This window comes from Nicotiana tabacum, chromosome 19, assembly GCF_000715075.1.
Source record: "Nicotiana tabacum cultivar K326 chromosome 19, ASM71507v2, whole genome shotgun sequence".
Taxonomy (NCBI): Eukaryota; Viridiplantae; Streptophyta; class Magnoliopsida; order Solanales; family Solanaceae; genus Nicotiana; species Nicotiana tabacum.
In genome coordinates, this window is record NC_134098.1 from 119,280,740 (window position 1) to 119,308,444 (window position 27,705).

A 27,705-nucleotide genomic window follows, 5' to 3' on the forward strand; every position below is an offset into this window, starting at 1 on the left:
CGGATTGCACGCCGCAACAGACTTATTAAAAGTCAATATTCGGGGATCGGATTGCACGCCGCAACAGACTTATTAAAAAGTCTATATATACTTTATTGAAATAAATATATGACACACTTGATTAAAATGAATATATTGGGAGAGCGGGTTGCACGCTGCAATAGAATTGAATGTGAATATGTTGTGAGAGCGAGTTGCACGCTGCAACAGATTTGATGAAAATGATAATTGGTTACGACTGCTGAATTGGCTTCAATTATTATAAATGAGTTACCTAATTTAATTCAATTATTTGTTGTTGTTACTAATATTGCGTACAGTTTAATGTAAGTGACCCGCCTTAGCCTCATCACTACTTCGTCGAGGTTAGGCTCAGCACTTACTAGTACATGGGGTCGGCTGTACTGATACTACACTCTGCACTTCTTGTGCAGATTTCGGAGTTGGTCCCATTGGCATACTATAGACTTGCTTGGATTTCAGCTACCAGAGGAGACTTGAGGTATAACTGTATGGCGTCCGCAGTTCTGAAGTCCTCGCCTATTTTACTTTAGCTGTATGTTTATTTCCAGATAGCTTTATTTTATTCAGGCCTTTATTTGTATTATCCTAGAAGCTCGTGCACTTGTGACACCAATTCTGAGATGGTATTTAGACATCGTTGTTTTTATGGATTATTCACTACATTTTAGAATTTACTTCCGTATTTGTTCTTTGATTATTAATAAATTTTTAAAAAAAATTAAAAATAAATAATATTATTCTAATGTTGGCTTGCCTAGCAAGTGAAATGTTAGGCGCCATCACGGTCCGAAGGTGGGAATTTTGGGCCGTGACACATTTCCACTCCAGAATATCTAACTTATGAAGCAATCCACCTGGTCGCTGATGCTCATATTTTACCTGCTGGCAATTCAGACATCGAGCCACATACTCTACTATGTTTTTCTTCATCCGCCTCCATCAATAGTGCTGTCTCAAGTCTTGATACATCTTTGCATCACCCGGATGAATGGAGTACCGCGAACAGTGAGCCTGCTGGAGAATCAACTCACGCAAACCATCTACATAGGGCACACATAGCCTGCCCTGTATCCTCAATGCACCATCATCTCCGATAGTGACCTCCTTAGCATCATCGTGCTGGACTGTGTCCTTAAGGACAAGCAGGTGGGGGTCACCATACTGACACTCCCTGATACTATCATAAAGAGAAGACCCAGAGACCATACAAGCCAATACTTGGCTCGGCTCAGAAATATCCAATTTCACAAACTGGCTGGCTAAGGCCTGAACATCCAACGCCAATGGCCTTTCTACTGCTGGTAGATATGCTAAACTCCCCAAACATAATGCCCGGCGACTCAAAGCATCAGCCACCACATTGGCCTTCCCAGGGTGGTACAAAATAGTGATATCATAATCCTTAAGTAGCTCCAACCACCTCCGCTGACGTAAGTTAAGATCTTTCTGCTTAAACAGATGCTGCAAACTCCAATGATCGGTGTAAATCTCACAAGGAACACCGTACAAATAATGCCGCCATATCTTCAAGGCATGAACAATAGTTGCTAACTCAAGGTTATGGAAAAGATAGTTCTTTTCGTGCACCTTCAGCTGTCTGGATGTATAGGCAATCACCCTACCGTCCTGCATCAATACCGCACCGAGACCAATTCGCAATGCATCGCAATATACAGTATAAAACCCCAAACCTGTAGGTAATACCAATACTGGGGTTGTAGTCAAAGCTGTCTTGAGCTTCTGAAAGCTCCCCTCACATTCCTCTGTCCACCTGAATGGAGCACCCTTCTGCAATAGATGAGAATCCCTCTACAAAGCGACGGTAATACCCCGCCAAACCAAGAGAACTCTGGATCTCTGTAGCTGGCCAACTCTGCACTGCTTCAACCTTCTTTGGATCCACTCACTCGATACTATATGACCCAATAATGCCACTGAGTCTAGCCAAAACTCACACTTTGAAAATTTTACATATAACTTCTTTTCTCTCAAGGTCTGAAGTGCAGTCCTCAGGTGATGCTCATGATCCTCCCGACTCCGGGAGTATACCATAATGTCGTCAATAAACACGATGACGAATAAGTCAAGATAGGATCGGAACACACTTTGCATCAAGTGCATAAAGCTGTTGGGGCATTGGTCAGCCCAAAAGACATCACAAGAAACTCATAGTGACCATATTTGGTCTTGAAAGCAGTCTTCGGGATATCCGACTCCCGAATCTTCAACTGATGATAACCTGAACGTAAGTCAATCTTGAAAAACACTCTGGAACCCTATAATTGATTAAGTAAGTCATCAATACGAGGCAATGGATACATGTTCTTCACTGTGACGTTGTTCAACTGGCGGTAATCAATACACATCCGCATAGAACCATCCTTCTTCTTCACAAATAAGACAAGAGCACCCCAAGGTGACACACTGGGCCGAATGAAGCCCTTGTCAAGCAATTCCTATAATTTCTCCTTCAAAACTCAGGAGGATCCATACGATATGGAGGAATAGAGATGGGATGAGTGTCCGACAATAAGTCAATGCCAAAATCAATATTTTTGTCGGGCGGCATGCCCGAAAGATCAGCTGGAACCACATCTGGAAAGTCCCTCACTATTGGAACTGACTCAACTGTAGGGGTATCAATACTAAAATCTCTCACATAAGCTAGATACGCATCACACCCCTTCTCAACCATTCGTTGAGCTTTAAGAAAAGAAACAACTTTGCTGGAGTATACTCTAAGGTACCTCTCCACTCTAATCGTGGTAAACCTGGCATAGCCAGCATCACGGTCTTAGCGTGACAATCAAGAATAGCATAATGGGGCAACAACCAGTCCATGCTAAAAATAATATCAAAGTCCACCATGTTGAGCAATAATAATTCAGCTCTGGTCTCAAAACCACTAAGAGCAATCACACACGACAGATACACGAGGTTCACAACAAAAGAATCTCCCACATGAGTAGACACATAAATAGAAAAACTCAAAGAATCCCGAGATACGCCCAAATAGATCCCGGGTCAAATAGTACTGACACATCTCTATGACAGACCGGAACAATATATGTAATGATAGAATCAGAAGCAACTGCCTCTGTACGAGCAGGAAGTGCATAATATCTGGCATGGCCTCCCCCTCTAGGGTGACCTCTACCTCCCCGAGCTCCACCTCGAGCTGGCTGAGCAGGTGGGGTGGCAGCTGGGTGCTGTAATCATAGCCTGAGGACCCTGTGGAGCACGTTGTGGCTGAGAAGTCTATGGAGATGCACCAATACTAATCCTGGGGCAATCCCTCACCACATGCCAAGTGTCACCACACTCAAAACAAGCTATGGGAGGGCGTGGCTGCTGTTACTGGCTCGGACCAGGTCTGCTGGACTGGCCGCTAGGAACACCCCGTACTGGAGGCACACTAGATACTGGCGGTGCATACTAAGGCTCCTGGGGTCTAGAAGGAGCTGGAACACCGCTGGCGGCTGAAAGAGCTGAATGAATGAGGCGGCTCACACAACCCCTACCATGGCGAGCTGCTGGGACACGAGCTCCAGAATAATAACCAGTCTCTCGAGACCTCTTGGCCTCCCTCTCCACTCTATCCCGGGCAAACATGCCCTCAAATCTCCTAGCAATACTCACAACCTGCTGATAAGAAATATCCATCTCTAACTCCCTGGACATACTACTCCGGATGCTGGGATGGAGTCCCTCAATAAACTGTCGAACCCTCTCTCGAACTGTGGCAACTAAGGTCGGTACACGTCGGGCTAAATCATTGAAGCAAACTGCATACTCTGACACAGTCATAGCGCCTTGGCGCAGCTGCTCAAACTCCATGCGCCATGAGTTCCTGAGGCTCTGAGGGACATACTCTTTCAAAAACATGTCCAAGAACTGAGTCCATATAAGCGAAGCTGCCTCAGTCGGACTACTCAACTCATAAGCACGCCACCACTGATAGGCTGCTCCTCTAAGCTGGAATGTAGTAAAAGAAACCTCGCTCGTCTCCGCTATGCCCACAGTACGGAGAATACGATGACATTCCTCCAGAAAACCCTAAGCATCATCTGTAGCCAATCCGCTGAAAGTAGGTGGGTGGTACTTTTTGTACCTCTCAAGTCTGAGCTGCTCCACCTCAGAAGTTGCTGCCCTAACCTCGGGCTGAGCTGGAGCTACCGGGTGCATTGGTACAACCTCTGGAACCTGGTCGACCTGAACCCGCTGCTCTGGAATACCGACGACGGCAGTCTGTGCTCCTCCCCGGCCTGAGATGTGTCAGGAGCAAGTGGAATCAATCCAGCCTGAGCTAAGGTGCTGAACATGCTTAGAAACTGGGCTAGAGTCTCCTGGAGGGCTGGTGCAGAAACAGGTACCCCAGGTGTCTGCCCTCCAGGTGGAGCTACTGGGGGCTCCTCTGTAGCAGCTCGTGCGGATGCTCTGGCTGCACCACGTGGACGTCTTCGGCCTCTACCCCGACCCCAGCCTCTCGAGGCTCTAGCAGAGGGCGCGAGTGCCTGGTCATCAGATCCGCTTGTACGTGTCCTCACCATCTGTGAGAGAATAGTATACAGAAGTTTAGAATCTTTGAAGTCAATAATTTTTCGCACGACAAGGAATCAAAGTAGTGAAATTTTCCTAACAGTTCCATAGCCTCCCGAAGATAAGTACAGACATCTCCATACCGATCCGTGAGACTCTACTAAACCGGTTTGTGACTCACGACACCTATGAACCTAGAGTTCTGATACCAACTTATCACGACCCAATTTCTCCTCTGTGTGACGTCGTGACGACACCTAGTCTCTACAACTAGGTAAGCCTAACATTTTGCGGAATAATGAAATAAAAATATAAATTTAACCAAATATTGAAAAATACACAACAAATCCCAAAACCCGGAACATCGTGAATCACAAACTACGGAAGGAAAGATCTAGTGTCTCTATACATCAAAGTTTAACAAAAAAAAATACAGAAGATAATGGACATGAGAAAGAGTAGAAGGGGACTCCGAGGTCTGCGGACGCGGCATATATACCTTGAAGTCTCCAAAGCTATCCTGGCTCACTGATAGTGCGACTGATAAGGTACACCTGGATCTGCACACGAAAAAATATACAGACAGTAGCATTAGTACACCACAATCGGTACCCAGTAAGTGCCAAGCCTAACCCTGGTCGAGTAGTGACGAGGTTAGGTCAGGTCAGGGCCCTACTGGTAAATATATAATAAAACAATATAGAGTGAAATGCCGCAATAAAATAAAGGCTAAAATTTAACAACAATGAAATCATAGAAGGTAACAACTCAGTACATAGAAACATAACATGGGATCTTCCGAGATACCGTCTCGTAGTCCCAAACGTGCAAGGGGATCTCCCGGAATACCGTTCCATAGTCCCAAAGTAAATATCCAGTACAGGGGGATCTCCCGAAATACCGTTTCGTAGTCCCAAAGTAAATATGCAGTACAGGGGGATCTCCCGAAATACCATTCCGTAGTCACAAAGTAAATATCCAAGACATGGGGATCACCCGGAATACCGTTCCGTAGTCCCAAAGTAAATATGTAGTACATGGGGATCTCCCGGAATACCGTTCTGTAGTCTCTAAGTAAATATGCAGCGCAAATAATAGAAATACAACTACATCACGAAATCTTAAGATTTAGACTAAGTACCAGTCAAGGAAGAAGCAGGAAATTCACTAAGCATGCTGCACAGAGTTCACATAGGCAAATAAGACACGTAGACATATTGTATTAGACTAAACAGGAAAGCTACGCAAATGGGAAAAAACTCAATTAAGAATGAAAATAGATTAATACTCAAAAAAAGGGTATAACTCAAAATAAAAGGAAAACAGGTTTTTGCTTAGTAAGAAAATTGGGTTTTTCCGCAACTAGCACGTGTACGTACTCGTCACCTCACGTACACGGCGCTCACATATCATAATAGTTCCATTTTCCCAACTTTTCAATCCAAAACCGAAATTGAATAGAGAAAATAACTATAGATTAATTAAATACAACCAAAATCGAGTTAGGAATCATTACCCCAAAGCTCTCTCTGAAAATCCCTCAAAGAATTGCCAATTTTCGAGCTCCCAAGTCCAAAAATGGAGAAATGACTCAATCCCTCGAAACTCTCTCTTTTCTGCCCAGCGAACTCGCTTCTGCGAGCCAAAAACTGCACCTGCGGTACCGCTTCTGCGTCTAGGATGCCGCACCTGCGAGTTTTCATAAAACTCCAGAGCCCGAACCTGTGCGCCTAAGTCCGCACCAACGGATGTGCTTCTGCTCTCAATCGTCTGCTTCTGCGGAACCTTGGGTCCTTCTCATCTCCGCATCTGCGACTGCCCTTCCGCAGATGCGGCTAACTTGTCGCATCTACGACTACTGACTCCCCAGCCTAAATGCACAGCTGCGATCCCAACCTCACTTTTGCGAGGCCGCACCTGCGGATTTCCCACCGCAGGTGCGAAAACACTAGAACCAGCAACTTCAAAATTCTTCCAAGTCCAAGCTTTCACCCGTTAAGCACCCGAAACTCACCCGAGGCCCCCGGGACCTCGACCAAATATACCAACCAATCATAAAATACCATACGATCTAAGTTGATCTCTCAAATCATATCAACTAATGCTAAAATCACAAATTATCCTCCGATTCAATCTTAAAGAACTTGAAACTTCAAAATTTGACAACCGATGCCGAAACCAACCAAACCACGTCTAATTGACCCCAAATTCTGCACACACATTATATTCAACATTATGGACCTACTCTAACTTTCGGAATAGGAAAACGGCCTCGATATCAAAAATTCCACTACTGGCCCAAAACTCCAAAAATTTGACTTTCGTCATTTCAAGCCTAAATGAGCTACGGACCTCCAAAACACAATCCGGACATGACACTAAGTGTAAAATACCCTAACGGAGCTAACAGAACCGACAGAACTCCATTCCAGAGTCGTCTTCACACAGTTCCGATTACGGTCAAAAATCCTAATACTTAAGCTCTCGTTTTAGGGACTAAGTGTTCCAAATCATTCCAAAAATCAAAACGAAATCCCTCGGCAAGTCACAATAGCAGAAATAGATATGGGAGAAGTAGTAAATAGGGGATCAGGGCTAATACTCTCAAAACGACAGGCCCGGTCGTTACAGTTAATGACCCTCTCGACATTTAGTTGTTGGTCGGTGAGATACCCCAGCAAAAAGAGGGATCACTGTATGAAAACGCTGTTTTTCTTTCTATCTATTTAACAGATTTTATTTTAAAATGAATGCTAAATATTTTTCCCTAATTTTTTTGCAGTGACTGTGGTGTATACATGGCGGCATTTGCAAAATATCTCATCATTGAAGAGCTAACGATTTCAAAGGAAGCCCTTTCTGATATTGATCAATACCGTAGACGCTATGGAGCGCTACTTTGGGATTATGCTAGGAAAAACAAGAGCTTGGTGCAATTAGTGAAAGTGGGGTGATTGGAAGATTAGCAAGAAGAAAAGGTAACGAGAGAACACAAGTCCGAAAAAAGAAGAATTAGTTGCCCTTTTCTGTAGAAAAATTATAGTTAAATTGTTTAGTTGTAGCTGGTTTATAGTAAAGTTGTAGACAAATTATTAACTAAGAACAAGTCAACTGTAATTTATTTATAGCAGATTTGTGCTACAATTGTTTTACCTTTTGTTTTGTTAATTTGTCCAGAATTCTACTACTTAGAATAGAAAATATCTGTGATTTTTTTTGGTTGAAAGTTGTTAGTACTTGATCTCGATATTGTTAGCATATAATTTCTTTACAGTTTAACTACAATTATGTCTAAAACTAATATACAAAAAATACATAATCCATTCAATTTTAAGCAGTGTTGTTAGGAAAGGCTGAAATAAATAAACTAAGTAATTGAACAAAACAACTACAAACCAATTACATTAAAAGTTGAAAATATTTTATTATAAGAGACAGTCTTTATTCAAATTAGCAACACAATTACACCTCAATTATAATTCTCCAGAATAGAACAAATACAACTTCATATCTTAAACTACAGATTATCTTCAACAGTACTCAGGAAAAAAAATCTTGTGACTGTATCAATTTTTATTTCCTTTTGGGAGCATTCTTACAAGATCTTTCGTTATGTCATTCTAGTCCGCAGTTGCCACATGAAACCTTGTACTTCTTTACATTTACTTCATCATATGGTTTGTATCTTTATTTTTTAGGTCTCCCTGGCTGTCTTTTCCCAGTAGGTGGCATTACAACTTCTTCAGCTATATGTTGTGGCACATTTTATTTGCTTTCGTTTGGCAGCGGGTCTACTAGTATTTTATAAGTATGCAAAAGGCTCTTCCTCGTGTAATAAGGAGAACAATAGTTTTCATAAGACTAGTTCATGTGCCTCAAAGCCGCCAAAGCATATGCACAAGGAAGTTCATCAAGCTGGAATTGTCCACAACTACATCTTTTATTTTGAAGGCAAATAATGAAGCGCTTCACACCATCTATCACAGTATGGATGTGATCTGTGGAAGCCCTCACCTATAATTTCATTACAAACACACAATAAATTGTCAGTAACATATATAAAATAACTACAATTATACAACACTTTATCTACAATTAACAATATATATTTAGTTTGATGGAATCAATGATATGATATTATTGGCTATAGTTTACTCTCATCATCTGCGATAATGTCATGTTGTCCTCCAACTCTTTGTTGTATTTTTTTCCAAGCTATGTGAATGTACCCTTTGCTTTCAATAAATTTTCATTAGTCCAACATTCAAGAAGAGTCCTCATGTACTCTAATAGTTCTACTACGGGTAGCTCTCTTGTATCTTTTATTATTGCATTCAATGACTCTGCAATATTTGATGTCATCGTCGACGTTATGTTCACCATAGCATGTACCCAAGATCATCTGTGATAGCCAATATCGTATAGGTATGCTTTAACACACATGTCGATCTCTTCAATCTGTGACATTCTTTCATTAAATTCATTAAGCGTGTATGATCCTGCCATGGCAAAGTACAATTCGCTTAACTTTAGATGACCCTTCTTGAACTTTGACCTTATATTTGTCCAAATATGCAATATGCAAGCATAATGTGGTATGCCGGTATAAACAGTAGATGTTACCTTCAAGATACTCTCATTCCGGTGTGAAACAATACACGTATTTGGTTTTTCACCATACGCATATTTGAATTGCTCAAAAAATCACGTCCATGATGCGTCATTTTCTGAATCAACAACATCGTATGTCAGTGGTAATATGCTACCTATCACACAGGTGACAAAAAGAAATTCAATTCCTATAATAAAACTTGAGAGTATAAAAAATACATACTGAAAAATAACTTTATAACAATATTTCTGTAATTAATCTACAATACCTGTTGCATCCATTGTGCTACATGTTAACATTATTTCCCTATATGCCGACTTCAAGAAGGTGCCATCAACTACAACAACTGGCCTACAATACTCCCAACCCTTGATGGACGTACTAAGTGCAACAAATGCGTACAAGAAACAGTCATCTTCAGTCTTCTGTAATTTAACTACCGACCCCGGATAAGTCTTCTCCAGAATAACTTGGCAAGCGACTGTAGGAATCAACAAGATGACCTCTCAAAAATTACAAAGCCTTTTCCTTTGCTCTTCAAGCTTGTATGTATGTTAAGTTCACACCATGTTCCGACAACATATCAGTTTGTATGTCTTTTGGTGTGTATATTGTCTTAGGATCCGCATATTTTAATATAACCATACTACCAACTACCAACTACCATGGCAGTAGGTTTGCGTTGTATGTATGTATTGTGCATCAAAGAGTATGTGTGCAAGCTATTGAATTTTCGAACCTTGAACAATGCTGATTCTTTTATGCTGGTGGACTTGAAGTGCCATGTACAATTGTCCCCAACACATACGAGGCAGTAGCTACAGAATAAAAATAATTTTAAAAATATGATGAAAAATGTAACTACAAAATAAGAGGCTGCTTAAGCACAAAAATCTTATATTAAACAATTTATATACAAAAAAATTACAAATTATATAAAATTTATATAAAAGAATCTACAAATTATACAAAAAAATGCAAAAAAACTACAAATTAAACAAAATATGAATTTGACAATTGAACTGTTCCTACCTTCTTGCGCTAGACCTTTTCACCCTAAATTGAAACTTATTCATGACAGAATAGTGCTTCATTGCATTGACAATTGTTTGCTTGTCTTTGTAGACTTGGCCTACTTCAACAATATTTGGTGTATGTTCTGTTATGATGATACTTTCATATTCCACAATCGCCGGAGATGTTGGCCTATCAATAAACTTCATTGTTCCTGATACTTCTCCAATTTTATTACAATTGCTTGACAATTGAACCACGTTAGACATACGATAATCAGATGAACCTGCACTCAATTAAAAGTATCTACAATTCAGACCTACATTATAGATAGGTTGTTGTAAAATTGTAGAACACGCGAAATTGAATACTTCAATAAACATAACAGTTGAACTACATTTGTTATGTAGTATCATTGTAGATATGTTGTAGAAAAATTATAGAACACATGAAACTGACAAAACATCACCACTGAAAAAACAGAGCAAAAACATGCAATTGTGCTCGAATTAGAGATACTGCATTCTAAATCGAATTCATGCACTGCTATACACATCGGATACATTCCTAAACTTTTGTTTTTCTTTTTCGTCTCCATGTATACTTGAACTCCCATATCGCTCCGAATTTCCATTGGAGGACAACGTTCATTGAGAGTGTATTTGATTTCGATGATTTTTGTGGAGGTATCGATCATTAGATGCTCTGCAATTGCAGAATTCAATCGACTATAATTTGAATCCTCGTTAACTATAATTCCATCAACATTAAAATCTTTGTATTTCCCAATGCTATCTCAGTGACCATTTAGCTGAAGCATAATCACTAATTTTGACATTATGTAACGAAATTCAATACAATTGTAGATAATTGTTTGCAAATTTTTTTCAAAAACTTTGCTTATGGAAAACCAGAGAAAACCAGAGAACAGAACTTGATTATGGTGCGATGATAATCAGAGAAAATTGGCGTAATAGTAGGATTCTACAAATACATTGGCTTGATTAATGAGCGATGATTGCGTCAGTAAAATCTCTGAAGAATCCTACGCGATCCCAAAATCCCGCGACTAAAAAAGGAAGGCTACTGCAGAAAGGATTCTAGTTTAAATAAATGTATATATTTTGTAGATAACATTTGTTTAGGTCGGGTAAATAACTAAACGTAAATATTTTTAATAATAAAGTTTCAAATAATGTATAGGAACGAAAAAATCCCATACGAAATAAGGCGCCATTTGTGGCCCTATTGTCCAAACTGATAACAGTTTATGTTACTTTTTTATCTCTTGAATGTATGATGAATTTATATTAGGTCTAAGGACATCTGGCCTTATAAATTATTTGGCAGTGAGAAATGATTTGGGTGCCTCCAAGTAAGGGATGGAAGTCAAATGGATAGGTTGGACTGAGTTTTGGCTTATCAAAATGGACATAAATCGGGAGTTTTATAGCTTTACTCATAAAAATCAAACTAATTATTTTTGTCTATTTATTTATTTTTCTACCCATTAAACTAGTTACTTTTCCTATCCATTGTAGCTTTTGTGGGTAATTGGCTATTTTTTATCCTTTTATTTTTTCTCCTTTTTCTTTATTTTTTCCTTTTTACTCCTTTTCTGTTCTTTTTTTAAATCATATTGTTTTTTATTTTATTATTTTCAAATAATCTGATTCCATACGCAATTTTGGCTCCTTTTTTATTTTATTTTTTCGCTTTTTTCTTTCCTTTTGTTCATTTTTTTTATTTCTTCTTCCTTTTCTAAATTAATTTAGCTTCTTTTTTTATTTTACTTTGTTTCTACATAATCTAATTACATTCACTTTTTTGCTCCTTTTCTTTATTCTTTTTTTATATAATAATAAAAGATAATTGATATATTTAATATTTATTCACCTTCTTTAATATAACCGATAGTATAATATACTATTTGTCTTTCTTTTTCTCTTTTTTTTCTTCTTTAAATCAATTATTAAAATAACTTATACACTATACTTGTTTTCTCTTCTCTCTTTTTTTCATTGCATTTTCATTTTTTAAAAATGTATGTATTATTGTAAATATTTTTAGCGCATAGAATTCAAAATTATATATCATTATAATAAAATGGTATATTAGTATAATAAAATCACATATTAGTATTTAATGTTATTGTAAAATACTTGTCACAATAGTATACCAAAACTGCATATAAATATACCAAATAACTATATTACTATTTTATGTCTTCCGACATCTATTTATATAATAAATATTATTTTCATGGAACTCCATAAAAAAATTCATTTAAGAAAATATTTACAAGGACATAGTTGGAAAAATTAAAAGAAATTAAAAAATGACTTATTTATTATAGTATAATGTTATATTATATTGTATACTGTAACAATATAATGTTACTATAACCATGACTTTAGCTTTGGACAATAACACCTAGATGATTCAACAAATAACAGTCGAAATATACTATTATGGTATATTGTATACTATTACAGCATATTGTTGTAGTATATTGCATATTATTATAGTATACTATTACAATATATTATATACTATAATAATATACTCCTACAGTATATTATATACCATAGTGGTATACTGTTAGGTAACTTTGTTATTCTTCCATTATTATAATATACCATTATAATATATTATATACTATAACGGTATACTGTTACAATATAGCTATATACTCCTACAACATACTGTATACTATTGGGTGACTATGTTTTTTGATTTTCAGCTAAAAACTTCTATCTCAATCACCTCAAATCAGCTACAAATGCGAAGAAATTTTACTATAAACTTCCTGAAAGTATTATAAGTAATAATTTACAGCACCTACTTTGAATTAAACATCAAACCTTAAAAATAAAATTTCAAATTTAGGAGTTTCAAGCTCAACAATGGTGGGTCTTCAATGACACACAAAATTTTTGATCTGGGAAGCTTATTATATAACCACAATAACATGAGCTCAGAAATACAAATAAATACACAAAAAATAATATACTAATATAGAAAGAGGATTTTGGAGTGAAACTCATGTAAAATAATATGAAACTTGTCTTTTAAAATTTATATAGAAAATTCTAAAAACATATTGGGTAAATGCATGGGTTTGTACTGGATTTTCATCATCCACTAAAAAGACTAAAGCTATGGGTGTTTTTTGAAAGGGGAAAAGAACGTTTGGGATGTAGGACTCTGCTTGTTTAGAGAAATTGAAAGGGAAAGGGGATTGGATAGGCAGAAAAATAGTTTAGGTCGTATAGGTAGGAAAAGTAAATCCTTTGGGCTTGGGTATTAAAGGATAAATAGTTTGGGCTTAATGAGTATAAAGTGAGATTTTCTCCAATAAACCGGCTGGTCAAGATGGGCTAAATAATTAGTTAAAATATTCTTTTTCTTTATTATGGCTATATCTAACATATCAAACCAAAAAAGTATTTTTTAAAAATATTTTCACATTTTTTCTTATGCATCAATTTGGGCATATTTAATTTAATTATGCTACTTTAACACCCAACTCATCTCACGTTAAAAAGATCTACCAACTAATGACCCATGAAATGGGATATATTCATTAGCACGCCTCCAAATTCCTTTTCTGTTCTTTACTCTATAAGTTCAATATGGAAACCAGATTTAAAGTAGAAGTATATATCACATCACATGTGATAACATTACAATGAGAATTAATTAGTGTTCGAATTATTTTTAAAACATTTTGATCACAAGCGGTTGTATGGTTTTGATATATCTGAATAGGGTAAAATATATATACTATGCTAAGTAATTGCATAAGAGAGTGACACGTGGAGCCGAAGGCAGAGGATAGCTAAAACCGAAGACAATTGTTTCATTTGTTACCGGAAAGAATGATACTCATAAAGATGCAATAAAAGTCTGCCACCCGGTAGTATTTAATGAAGAATATTCTACAATATTTAGTACATTGCATGTTACAAAAAAATTGTCAATCAAGCCCGGCGTTACACAATCTTCAATGACCCTCATAATTGACATTAAAGAAGGGCATGATCCTAGAACCTTGTTCCCTAGATGTAGCTATAAATAGTGAGTTCTGTTATCATTGTAAAGGGGATGAATTTTCCGGCAAACTTATGCTATAATCTATTCAAAACTATGTACAATTTTACCTTCTTGCTTTTTAATTTCATTATTGTGTGCCCGGAAGGCCGGAAGCCTTGCTCCGAAATTACCGTTTTTGCTATTTCATCTTTATCTCAAGGCTAAGTATTACATATTTCTTCAATTCTTTTATTATTTCAGGAATGAAATAATTCACTTGTCTAGAAAATACGTATAGATTCAATTGTACCGTTTTACGGGTAAATAATATGTAAAGACGAGCAATTGAAAGTTCACTGCATTTTACTCTAATTTTCGTGAATGCAAATAACTTTTCTAATTTCCTTATTTAGTGATAAATTTTAATTACAAATACACCTCACGTATTCAAAGGAATCAAAACTTGAAAAATGGGTTCCAAGTCTTCCCACTCCAAACCAAAGCTTTTCACCCTTTCAATAATCTCCTTTTTCATAGTCTTCGTTTACCTAAGTATATCACACAGCCCTAAACGCCATGAAACCATAATCCACACCTTACACAATCAGAAACAACCAACAGAAATCTTCCCTAGGCATGTCACAAAACCTAGCTGGTACAAATATCTCGAAAATGAAACAAAGAATACAAAGTTCAAAATCGGACTAGTCAACGTGTATGGAACCAACGTTGAAGTCAAAGATCTACACGACGAAGCAGAACTAGTCAATGTTCATTTTCGTCGTGTAAATCAAAGTGTTATGTGGAAGGACTTATTCCCAGAATGGATCGATGAAAATGTACTTCAGAAATCATCACAATGTCCTGAAATTCCTATGCCAGAGCTCGACGATTATTCAGATTTGGATGTGGTTTTAGCTAGGGTTCCTTGTGCAAATGATACCAATGTTTTTAGGTTACAAGTGAACCTAGTCGTGGCTAATCTTTTAGTAAAAAATGGATGGGGGTTTCGCGATGTTTCTCGTGAAATATACGTTGTTTTCGTAGGACCTTGTAGTCCTATGCTTGAGATTTTCAGGTGTGATGATCAAATATGGTATGAAGGAAATGCATGGATTTACAAGCCTGATTTGAGAAGACTGAAGCAGAAAGTTCTCTTGCCGGTTGGAACTTGCCAACTTGCCAGTCCATTTGCTGAATCAGGTATGTCCAAAAATCTAATGTTAGAACTTATGTTAGAAGAATTAACCTAAATAACCGTTAACCCAACCGCTTGAACTAAAAATAGTCGACAAATATATAATATAAGTATAATTCATGTATAATATGTGTATAATTATGTATAACCAGTGTATATCGGATATAATGTATATCAGATAGAAAAAATAAATAGTGAATCCGGCCGGCTATAACTTCGTCTATTTTTGGATAAATTAATTAGGAGCAAATGTAACAACTTCAAGATCACGGGAAAGTGGAAATAATATGCAGGAAACTGATTATATTTCTTATATTATGGGTGCATTTCCTTGTTTATTTGAGGCATATCATTTTTGTACTTTGAATATATGTATATAGATGGTACGGTAATATTCTGAAGCAATTGACCACATGCGTTGTTTGGGAATATGTTCTTTAATAAGCAGTGTATAAATGCACTAGAAATCTTGATAGAAAAAATTTGCTAGATATAGAAAATGAATGTTTCTTTCATTAATCCTTCATTTAGAAGGCAATATTAGAAGGGGCAATTTGGATTTTTTTTCATGTTGCCTTTACAAGGCAGCAAGGGATCAGTTTGGATCTTCGACAACATCTTCTAGTTAAAATTCTTAGGTAGACATAATTATTTTGCGTATATGGTATTGACATACATATCACTTTAGAGAGTATCAACGTCCATAGATGGTGGAGCCAACTAAAGTCTTAAATCTTTAAGTGCTATGAATTTTTTCAACATTCCACCAAATAATATAGTAATTCGATAAATTTCACTTGTTTAACTTTCATCTGTAAGTGATCAAGATAATTTAACGTACACTTTTTTTTTTCGTTTGCATTTGTTTTATAGTTTGGCAAGGAATGAATACTTAACTAAAGTCCGTTTATCCAAGTGTCTATACCGCAATCTGAACCCAGGTGCTTCGAATCTAGAATAAGATATTACGGAAATGAATCAATGGTGGTAAACAACTTACTAAAAGGATTAAATGAAATCACAAAATTTAATTCAGTTATTCTCCTAGTAATAATATTTAGTACATCTCCCATCCCCTGTGTGAGTGTAATCCAATAGTGTACCATATCAGAAAAGAAATAGGCCGAGAAAAGAAAGGGTCAAAAATGGAACTAACGTGTCACCTTCTTGTTTTAGTTAAAAGAAAATAAGGTCTCCTGTACTTGTCAAAGTTCAACATATATTGATAGGATATGAGTATAGAAAAAGTTTTCCTTTTTTCTCCTTGAAAGGATATGAAGACTGAAGAGTATAGAAAAATGGCATTCTTTTCAAAATTCTCATTTTACCAACCCCTTATAGAAGTGCCATAACATATTTAAGGTCAGAAAATTCAAAAGACATTTTTGGTGTATGTTAGAAGAGTCTTTAATTTAAGATCCCAAAATTTAAAAGTTTACATTATTTTTGAAAGCTTCACAGTGATTCAAATTAAGACACATTTTTGGGACAAATAATTAAGTATTTCATTTACTTTTTCTCCTTGCTATGTAGTACGTTTAAAGGATTTCAGCTCACTCATTTACCTTGGCTGAAAATACTAGGTCAAGAAGAATGGAGAAAATATACTTCGTCGGGGAGGAACAAAAAGCCAAGAGAGGCTTACGTAACTGTTCTTCACTCCTCAGAATCATATGTTTGTGGAGCAATAGCTCTAGCACAAAGCATCATCTTATCTAACTCCACAAAAGACCTCATTCTCCTAGTTGATAACTCAATATCACACGAAAGCATCAATGCTCTAAAACTAGCAGGATGGAAGATCAAAGTAATCGAGAGAATAAGAAACCCTCATGCAAAAAGAGGAACGTACAATGAATGGAACTACAGCAAGCTCCGAATATGGCAGCTAGTAGAATATGATAAACTCATATTCGTAGACGCCGATTTCCTTTTCTTCAAGAATCTTGATCCTTTCTTCATGTTTCCTCAGTTATCTGCAGCTGGAAATTGTAGGCACGTGTTCAACTCAGGGATCATGATAATCGAGCCATCGGAATGTACTTTCAAAACCCTAATGGAAAAAACCCTCACTATTGTCTCATACAATGGAGGTGATCAAGGGTTTTTGAATGAGGTTTTTTCTTGGTGGCATAGGTGGCCTGCTAAACTGAATTATCTCAAGAATTTCCAGACAGATGAGCGTAGAAAATATGAATATCCTGAGGATGCATATGCAATGCATTACTTAGGTTTGAAGCCATGGATGTGTTACAAAGATTATGACTGCAATTGGGATGTTTTGGAATATAGGGATTTTCCAAATGATCGAATTCATGCAAAATGGTGGCAAGTATATGACTTGATGCCTAAGGAGCTTCAGAAGTTTTGTGATTTGACTCCACAGATGGATACAAGGATAAGATTGGAGAGACACAAGGCCAAGGCTGCTAATTTTTCTGACGGTCATTGGAAAATCCAAGTGAAGGACCCAAGAAGACTTTCCGATTCCGACATTTACTAATTCTTCAAAAGTACTTCTTTGTTGCTTCTTGTATTATTTTTCCCTCGATCTATTATCATTAAATAGTAAATGTCAAACTTACCACTTAAATAGGAAATTTTACTTTTGTAATTGCTAAAAAACGTACTTTTAGTTTTGGATAATGAAACAAAAACAGATTACATCGTGTGCCATTCTTTCTCAAAAAGTGGTTAAACTATTTTTCACTTCAGAGGTAAACGGAAAATTATGACTAGCACGAGTAGCAATTGAGTCCAATTTAATCAATCCAGGTTCAGGCCAGTTCTAATTTTTGGTATTAAGCACGTGTACTTTAACCTAGGGATCAATATGGACACGCTAGCACACCTAAAATATTAAATATCAAACAATTCAAACATAATGATCACAAAGAATTGTATACTTTAGTTTTCATTTCGGTGTAAAGAACCAGTGCATGATGCAGAATCAATATTAGAGCACATAGAATCCATACAAGGCTAGATTTGGGATAATTTGTCTTTTGCTCTCGGCATATATAAGACCTCAGTTCTGGATCAATAAAACTTTACATTTCAAAAGAAAAGATCAGATAAATGCACTCGGAACAACCATAAGTTTCAAGCAAATTACATATGAACTTCAAAATATGACAGGAAACATATCCTAACAGGAAAGTGGAACAGGACATATTGGTGGCTACAATCTGCCATACCTATCCTGATTGCCCTACATGAAGGAATTTTACAACTCAAGAACATACAATAAACTCTGCTCCTCTTTCCTTGAAAAGGAGAAAAAGAAAAATATAAGGAAAAATTTGGAAGTAGGATCAATCCCTGAGTGGTAACATATCATTTTGTTGCTGGCTTGTGAGGTAGAAGCAAACCACAGCACATGGATCAATCCTGTGACTAGATTTTTTGGACATCTTTTTCCCCAAGTGTGGTAACATATACAGTAAAGAGGCTTCATAGAAGGGGGCGAAAAACCTCTTGATCTATGAATGCGGATACAGAAATATACAATCATTTTCCTGGAGATGCAAACCTTGAACGCTCTCTCTGTCGATTCAAAGCTCGATCCTTGGGAGAAGATGTTTTCCCCCCCACACCTGCTTGACGCATCATTTCTGCAACCAATGCACCCATTTTGTAGTTAGGATATTCTACCATTGAGAACCAGGAAAGCGGCTCCAAATATTTCTCTCCAACAAGTTGTATTAGATTCAACTGTATTCCACTTTAACAAAAGAACAGTGAAGCTAAAGATTAAGCAGGCTCGCTTTGGGGGATAAACTAGTTAGCATTTAGCTCTGGAATTAAACCCAACGCCTTTACAGTGAATAGCAACAGCCATTCAAAGATAACCTAATCTGCAAGTTTACTAGTCTGATGCAGCAGCACGGTTCGGAGGGACAAAGACACCCCCACGTTTGACCATTAATAACTAGGAATTGACAGTGTTTACGCAAGGTTGGTATCAAGAACCTACCAGAATTGGCCTCGTTAGAAGTCCCCATGCTTCTTGCAGAAGATTCTGCAGTACTAAGAGGGTTGGGGACTCCAGTTTCATGATTTCTAAGCACTTTTTGCTAGGATCATTTCTTAAAACTTTGGATAACGTCTGCAGTTTCTCTAAGAAAATTTGTACTCTCTACAAGTATAAAGATCGAGAAAATGTTAAAAAATACAGGATTACAGGTCCCTCAAGCACCAGGCTTCACAAGATATTCTTATATTCAGCAATAAACAGAACAAAGGGTCAGGCAGGAGACAATATTTATGACTCCTAGGATGGGTTTAAAAGCATGATTTCCAAGTTCTCAGTGTAACTGGATAACAGCCCTAAGGGAATGAAGTGATGAATATCCAACTGTCAGGAATATTTAAACAACTTTACTAGCGATGTTTTAACTTTTAAATAGAACATCCGTTAAATAATTTCTAAGGGCAATTAGAACTTCCAAATATAACGATCTTTCTACATGGAAAAAAACTACAAGAGTTTTGGGTTTCATGAAACTATCTAATAGATAGATAATAATTTACAGCAACAAAGAGTCCATTTGGGTTCGCTGATTAAAAGTGACTGAGAAGCATTAGGTGTTCAAAAGCACTGCTGAAGAAGATTTTATAAATAAGAAGTTACGAGTTTGGATAGAAGTGTTAAAACTAATACTACAGTTAATGTATTTGGCAAAAAAATGCTGAACAATTTTTTTGTTTAAGTTACTTAAATGTCCTTAAAACTATTTACAGAAGTACTAGACTACAACTACAACTACGCCTCAGTCTCACACAAGTTAGGGTGGGCAATATGGATCCTCCTCCTATTATTATGATCAACTCATATCATCATGGAAAAGTATAATTTAAAAAGTATAATTTGAAATATCTTTTCATGGAAAAGGACGAATGGTGGAAATGGAATGGAGAGGAAACTTGGTTTTGTTTTGAGAACGTGGCGGATCAAGTTTTTATCCTGCTTTAAAGTATGAAACCTATATATATAGAATTGGCAATACAGAACAACCATGCATGAGCAGAGTGAGGGAAGAGCATTGATCAGATAATCATATAGAGAATCAAAGATTTACCTCGCTTTCTTTCAAGCTCTTGGTCAAGCTCTTCCTTCCACTTCCTCTGAATCTCACTAAAACTTGCACTACAGACAGAGTAACATATCTTCAAATTACAGAAACCAAAAAGAAAATCAAGACAAAAGAAAGTTGATCTACAAACTTACATTGGACTATTTGATTGCCTCCGCTCATTAGATTGCGGTGAACTGTCATCATAGTCTTGGTTGCTTCCACTGCCAATGCATGATGTTCGCCTGTTGCTGCTCCCGGGACTTGCACTATTGATGATATCAACTCCTGTAGACGGGCTTCCAATAGGACCCCTACTTGGTGACCTACTTTTTGGGGGTAATTTCAAGTATTTTGGAGTGGTTTCATCAATTGCAGTCTCAGCCAACTGTGGAGAGTATGAAGGATTCAAACTGTTGTTGTAGTACTCTTCATACAGAGGTGTCTGCAGTTTCTTCAATTCAAGAGCCTATACAGAAATAAAACGATACACTTTAAACACAAAGATAGAAATATGTAAGAATAACTCTGCATAGAGCAATGTCAAGCAACACGAGAAGTGGGAACCTTTTCATCCAGGAAGGCTCTGATTTTAGACTCAGTAAGCTCATCCTCGTCTTCTGATATGGAAGGACCACAAAAAACTGCAGAATTGTTGTTAGGCGAGACTGAAATCCCATCGCCTATGCCACCTTCCTGATTGTTAACTATATTTGCATTCCCTTGTTGTGATTGAGGAGTCATGCCATAATCACAGTTCCAATCATCAGCGGGCTCTGATATAGGATTGAAACTCTACTTGACATGACGATATAGAGGAAATCAACTCCAGTGTAATATATATATTTTAGCAACAAAAGCAGCAAGCAGAGACACTTAATACCTTATTGAAGTCATCCACCGTCTTAGCAGTGCTTAACTTTGTTCCTCCACCCGAGAAAAAATTATCAGTATCATCAATCTGACACATATCATCATCACTATTGTTTCCTCTCCACATATGTCCAGTCTCCGACAAGGTACATGCATTTTCTGTTGAGATATTCAAGGTACCCAAGTTGCAGGTGTCTATCGAACCAACACTGATTGTCATTCAATCAACAAGGTATTAGACATAGTTACTGAATAGTCCATATAATCTACAAAGAAATGTATAATCCATATTGTCCATTGGAAATGCAGCCAAAAGCTATTTCACAAGTAGATAAATACAGGTTTCAACTTTCAAGGTCAAAATCTAGAGGCTTTCTTTGTCGCACTTTTCAATGCACTGCATATCTTATCGATTTAGTTATCATATCATATCCTAAATACCAAACGAATATAGCACAACGAAAGAAAAAGATCTATATAAGCATTAACAATTAGTTGGGATTAAGTTTTAGTCATGCTAGTAAGTTTACTTTAGGGCCAATATTTTTAGGAGTCTTTTAGTCTTGCAAGAGATATATGCCGGTAGAAAATATAAAGAACTTCAGTTGAGTACTTTTTATTTTTAATATTAATTTTATTTTATATAATACTGGACTGAGATGAGCTTAAATGGAGTAACATGGACAGTGAGGATTAATTTAGCCAACCCCAACTTGCTTGGATTGAGGCATAATTGTTATATTTCAAATCAAAGGATTTCAAACTTTCTCTCTGTCTGTTGACATTAGCATTTAGGTAGTGAAATCGTAGCTTTGATTCTTCTTAGGACTTTGGGATTATTTATGCAAATGCTACCGTCTATGCTAAAAAAAAGCCTTAAGAGCACTTACACGCTTTTTCTGTTATGCCCATTTGAATCAGAATGAGCTTGAGATTTGCCCTATCAGTAAATGAATTTCAGAAAGTAAGTGCTTGAGCAATATTAACTATATTGCCAATTGATGTAGATAAACTGACCATCATGGAACTAGAACCGTCAGGAGAAGATAGTTGTGCTTCACCAGTGACAAATGGATGCTACATGTGAAGCCAAGAATGAACATATTATTACATTGTACAAGAGGGACAAAACGATAACAGATTGTCATACGTCAAATCAAATCACCTGTAACAACTCACTAGCTGATAGTCTTAACTCTGGTTCCCTGCGTGCCATATCTTAGTCTCATTAATGGTGTAAGTACGGATAACTATAACAGATAAAATACCAAACCAAGGATGTCAAGAACGCAGCACTATATCTACTGGTTAGTGGTTACACTATGAATCCAGAAAGAGTCAATCAAACATCAGACTTGGCGAAGAAGGAAATCATGCAAAACTATATTCTCTCCAATTGAATATCATCTCTATATGCTGTCATGTCTATGTCTACTACGAAGATCAAAGTGCATGGTGCTGTGAAGTGTGAACTAAATGGTTTTGGCATCAATATTTATTGCGCTATTATTGGACTTCGATTGGAGTCAGATACAGCGATGACTACATACTTTTGTAAACATTTCAGCAGAAAGTCCTTTGCTTCAACAGACAGATGTTCAGGGATTGGAGGATGAGCTTTTGTTGTCCCAATATAGAAGAGCGCAGCAACCTAAAACAAACACAGCATCAGTGCAAAGCATGAGTGGACCCGCAGATAGTAACCAGTTTATAAATGCCAAAAGGAATATAAAGGAGTTAAACAAGACCTGCATGAAGAGTATACCTCTTGATACTGTTGGCTCCAGGGTGGCTTGCCAGTAGTCATCTCTATTACAGTACATCCTACACTCCATATATCAGCAGAGCTGAAATTCATATACAAGGACATAATAATTACCAGCAGAACTTATGCTGAAGTGATCAATTCAAGGAATATGCTGCAAAGGCTAACAGAATCAGAACCATACATCTAGTCAAAAACAAGAATTGCTTTTTCACCGAGAAACTCCTCTTTCCATCAGAAAGTTCTGTTCTACTATTAACAGGCTTGATTCACAGACTTAAATATTAACTTGTGTGCACCTAGACTATTCCACTAGCCACCTGCTACCTCCTACCAGCACAGGTATATTGGATAATTCATGTTAGATAGTTATGTAAATAACGTGAATTAGTCCTAGTCCCACATCGAATAGGAGTAGGATATGTATTGTATAAATAGGGCTCATTGTATTATAATTGAATAGAATATTAATAATATATTTTTCTCCCGTGCTTTCTCACATGGTATCAGAGCAACCGTGAGAAATTATCATTGTGCATAAATTCCAGCAACTCCGAGAAGAGAAATCAGTCAACAGGAAGCCCTTTTTCCGGGAAAAACAGGTCTGTCCGCAAGAAGAATATTATCCGGCAGTGTTGTGCAAAATCCAACACCACCACGAAGTAGATCAGCCTCCGGCGACCAACCATTCAAAAAATCTCCGGCAGAAACTCATACGCGCACCCTCACGCACCGCCGGAAGAATTTTTCCAGCGAAGTTCCGACGTCCACGCACCGGCGCGTGAACCTATTTCCGGCCAGATTTTGGCAAAATTTCTTTTGGACAGTGTGTTGCCCCTGCAATTCCGAGCCTACCCATATTAGTTACATCAAATTCTGACAACTTTTATTTTCTCCGGCGTGAACAGTGCAATATTTCCGGCGTGAACAGTGCACTTTTTTTCCGGTTGTGAACAGTGTATTCACATATATATCTTCAGCTTTAGTCATGAATTTGAGAAATGAGATCCAATATTATGAATAGTTGGATTGTTTCTCTACCGGATTATATTGAGTTCCTTCAGTACAAAGCATGTAAACAGACATCTTCAGAGATAGCTTTCGTTGTTCAAACAGGAAATAGCGTGATTTGTGTCTCCCAATCTTCATCCTCTGGTTCGGGTCATTGATCCAGGTGTATCTGATCCATATTTCTAATAACAAATCTCTTTTCACTACTATTTCATATTCTCAATCTCTGCATCACATCCGGTGTTTCATAAGAGAACTAAACACATTGAGATTGACTATCACTTCGTTAGAGAAAAGATACTCTCAGGAGATGTTACTACAAAGTTTGTGAAGTCGAATGATCAGCTTGTAGATATTTTCATCAAGTGCCTCACTCGTCCTCGTATTAGTTACATATGTAACAAGCTCGGTACATATGATTTGTATGCACCGGCTTGAGGGGAAGTATTAGATAGTTGTGTAACACTGTAACTAACGTGAATTAGTCCTAGTCCTACATTGAATAGGAGTAGGATATGTATTGTATAAATAGGGCTCATTGTATTATAATTGAATTGAATAGGAAATTAATAATATATCTTTCTCCCGTGCTTCTCACGACTCTGACCACCAAGACCTGAGTAGATGGGAAAATTCACTCAGCTGGAATTTAAACTTGAGAACGACTTTTTTTGGTGATTAATAAAGATATTAAAGTTGGAAATACCCAGAGTATGATAAGAAGTAAGGTGGCATGGAGCTTGAAAGCATGTTCATACCTCAGGAGGGTGGTAAAGTTTCAGAAGACTAATCACCATATGAACTGGATAAGGAATGAAAACAAAAGGTGGTAGACATAAATGCTTAACACCAGAAAACTTTTGACCTAGTGAGGGCCATTATGATTGAAGAAGCAAAACAAGATAATGTTTACAAAAAGGTGTGACAATTCGAAAACAAAATCTGGATGATTCTTCTAAAAATAGCGAGAGGCGGAAAGAATAAAAATATGAAAAATGGAAGTTAAAGTAACATAGATAAGCTAAATGTTTCTCTGTCATAGAGAAGAAACTGTTAGGCTCATCATAAAGAAACGGCTGAGAACATTTGTCTGAGCACAAGAGACACTAACTCAATTTCACGAATCACAATTAAATTTGCAGCAGTTAAGCATGGTCAAGTATGATCAGAATTAATGAGTTGATCTTATGCTTATAGTGTCTCATTAAAATCAAGAACTAAGACTCATTGTGAAACCAAAAGTGCGCTTCCAAGTAATCAGCAAAACAAACAAAATGTGGGCTCAAACTAGAAATAAGAACCATTAAAGTGATACAACAGATAGGTAACATATTGCAATCCAGATCAAACAAGAACATAAGCTACAAATTTATCAATACAATGCTGTAATTGTCCTTACAAGCTATGACCGGTTTGGCGAATGACCTCAGGAGCCATCCAGTATGGTGTGCCCTTCATGGACTTGGCGCCTGATATAGTAGCCTATCGTGAACATGTTTCATCAATATCCTCTTCATTACATCCCAACTAAACCAAATACAGATAGATAATGGATGGTAGACATACCAGTTCGACAACCTTCTTTGATGCCCCAAAGTCAGCCAGTTTTATGCAACCTTTGTTATCAACAAGGATATTGGCCCCCTGAATCCAAATTAGTATACGAGATTATTGTTGGTCATACTTCGATAGCAAGAAAAGAAAGGAAAAAGGATACCTTAATATCTCTATGCATGATTCCATTCTTGTGAAGATAATCCAGCCCTAGGAGCAATTGCTTAGTGTACGTTCTTATAACCTACTAGGGAAGATAGTCTTAGATAGAGACATCCAATAAAAAGAATCATACATCAAAAGAGGGTGGAAAATAAGACCGTAAATGACTTACTGGCTCGGGGAAAGATCCAAATTTGCCTAAAAGGGATGATATCGATCCACCAGGTACAAATTCCAGCAGAATATTCAATGTGTCTTCTTCTCTCACAGTTCCAAGATATCTCTAACAACGCAATATAGCAACTGAGTATTTCAGGGACAACAATTCCCCAGACAGGAGATCAAGGATTTACTTACAACAATATGTGGATGCGAGAGATTCTTGAGAAGCTTGACTTCCTCCTCAAGCTCTTTAACGTGGGACTATTCAGGACAATCAAGAATCCAGAAGAACGTATCAGACAGTAGCTAAACTAGAAACTAATAATCTCAAAAATTTAGATACACAATAGTCTGTCAGATGTCTTTAAGCCCCTCAGATTCAATATAACGACCTTCCATCTAACATAGCTGTCACAGAAACATCTCCTTTTACACAATGTCAGTTGTTACAAGCAAACAAATAAATAGCTAAAGAATTGAAGTCCCATTCATCAATGGACGGCGTACAAAAGAAAAGTTAAAGGTCACATTCTCCAACTAAACGTAAATACAGCAGCAGGGAACTACGATGAGAGGGAAGCTTCATTCTATTAAAATGCAACTATTCTAGCAGGCTTTTACCGTCATAAGAGAAGCAGATTAAAGTTTGTATAATCAAACAATAGCAACAATCTAACCGATTAAAGTTTTGTCTCTTGAAAATTTCAATTCAAGCAGTCAATGCAACCAAATATTCATAGAATGAGTGATTATATCATTGTAAGTTGTGAACAAAACAAAAAGTATCTCAATCGCCATTTCCAACCTGAGCTTTCTCCTTTGAAGCACTGTTCGCAGCTATCAAAACCTGAAGAAAAAACATCATAAATCGGAAACACCTTCAGACTCACTCTTAAAAAAAGGTTAATACCTAATAATTCCACTAAGATAAACAAAATTGGAACTCCAAAACCTAAAAAAAAAAAGTAGTACAAAGGTAAAGACCTGCTTGACGGCGAGAAGTTCACCAGAATCGAGATTCATTCCCATATAAACCTGTCCAAAAGCGCCACATCCAATCATCTCACCTTTTCTCCACCGGATAGGCCGCGGAGCCGCATCACCTCCATCTTTAACGGCTTTTGGTGAGGGCAACGCCGGCGGAGGAGGCGACAGCTTAGAGAAAACTCTGGAGTTCCGGATGCAGGAATTGATCTTCTCAACTAGATTACCGTCATCTCCACCGTCGGCAGTCGGTGTTCGGAACACCAGTGATCGCCGAACTGATCCAAAAATATCTTGCATCTGATTTTTTGAGTAAAGGAATTTGAAAGTTCTAGGGTTTTATGGAAAAGAAAAGGAAGAGTCAGTTCATCTCTTTGAATTTACTCTGCTTTTTTTTCACAGTGCAATGATGGATACGAGTTAGAGGAGTGTGTGGGTTTTTGGAGTGGAAACAGAAGGAATTTGTGGTTTCTTCTTTTCATATACGATCGTTACTGTAGAGAGAAGAGGGAAAAAGGTGATTGGCAATTTCTTTTTGAAAATAATGGAATACGAGTTAATTACAAATACGCCCCTCTAATTCTTTATAATCTCTATTTTTACTATTACCTCTATTTTATCAATAAATAAAATCATTGATTTAACTTCGATAGTTAAATTCTTTGAAAAAAATTTATCTAATATTATTTTGGCTATC

The 27,705-nt window shown here is 37.1% G+C and overlaps 2 protein-coding genes across 2 annotated transcripts; one reads left to right on the forward strand and one right to left on the reverse strand.

Annotated features, from left to right (window-relative positions):
- Nucleotides 1–14,694: 14,694 nt before the first annotated feature.
- Nucleotides 14,695–18,042, forward strand: LOC107787870 (putative UDP-glucuronate:xylan alpha-glucuronosyltransferase 4). The gene is made up of 2 exons (XM_016609485.1): nt 14,695–15,427; nt 17,006–18,042. The coding sequence occupies exons 1-2, from the start codon at nt 14,695–14,697 to the stop codon at nt 17,923–17,925; spliced, it is 1,653 nt and encodes a 550-aa protein (XP_016464971.1). The 3' UTR covers nt 17,926–18,042.
- A 367-nt stretch (nt 18,043–18,409) lies between these two features.
- On the reverse strand, nt 18,410–27,506 carry LOC107787876 (mitogen-activated protein kinase kinase kinase NPK1-like). The gene is made up of 17 exons (XM_016609490.2): nt 27,009–27,506; nt 26,830–26,871; nt 26,220–26,285; nt 26,035–26,145; nt 25,864–25,944; nt 25,713–25,790; nt 25,546–25,628; nt 23,136–23,217; nt 22,921–23,021; nt 22,536–22,575; nt 22,388–22,447; nt 22,261–22,310; nt 21,381–21,579; nt 21,065–21,292; nt 20,653–20,966; nt 20,504–20,571; nt 18,410–19,036 (listed from the first exon to the last, which is right to left on the reverse strand). The coding sequence occupies exons 1-17, from the start codon at nt 27,306–27,308 to the stop codon at nt 18,933–18,935; spliced, it is 2,007 nt and encodes a 668-aa protein (XP_016464976.1). The 5' UTR covers nt 27,309–27,506; the 3' UTR covers nt 18,410–18,932.
- Nucleotides 27,507–27,705: the final 199 nt, after the last annotated feature.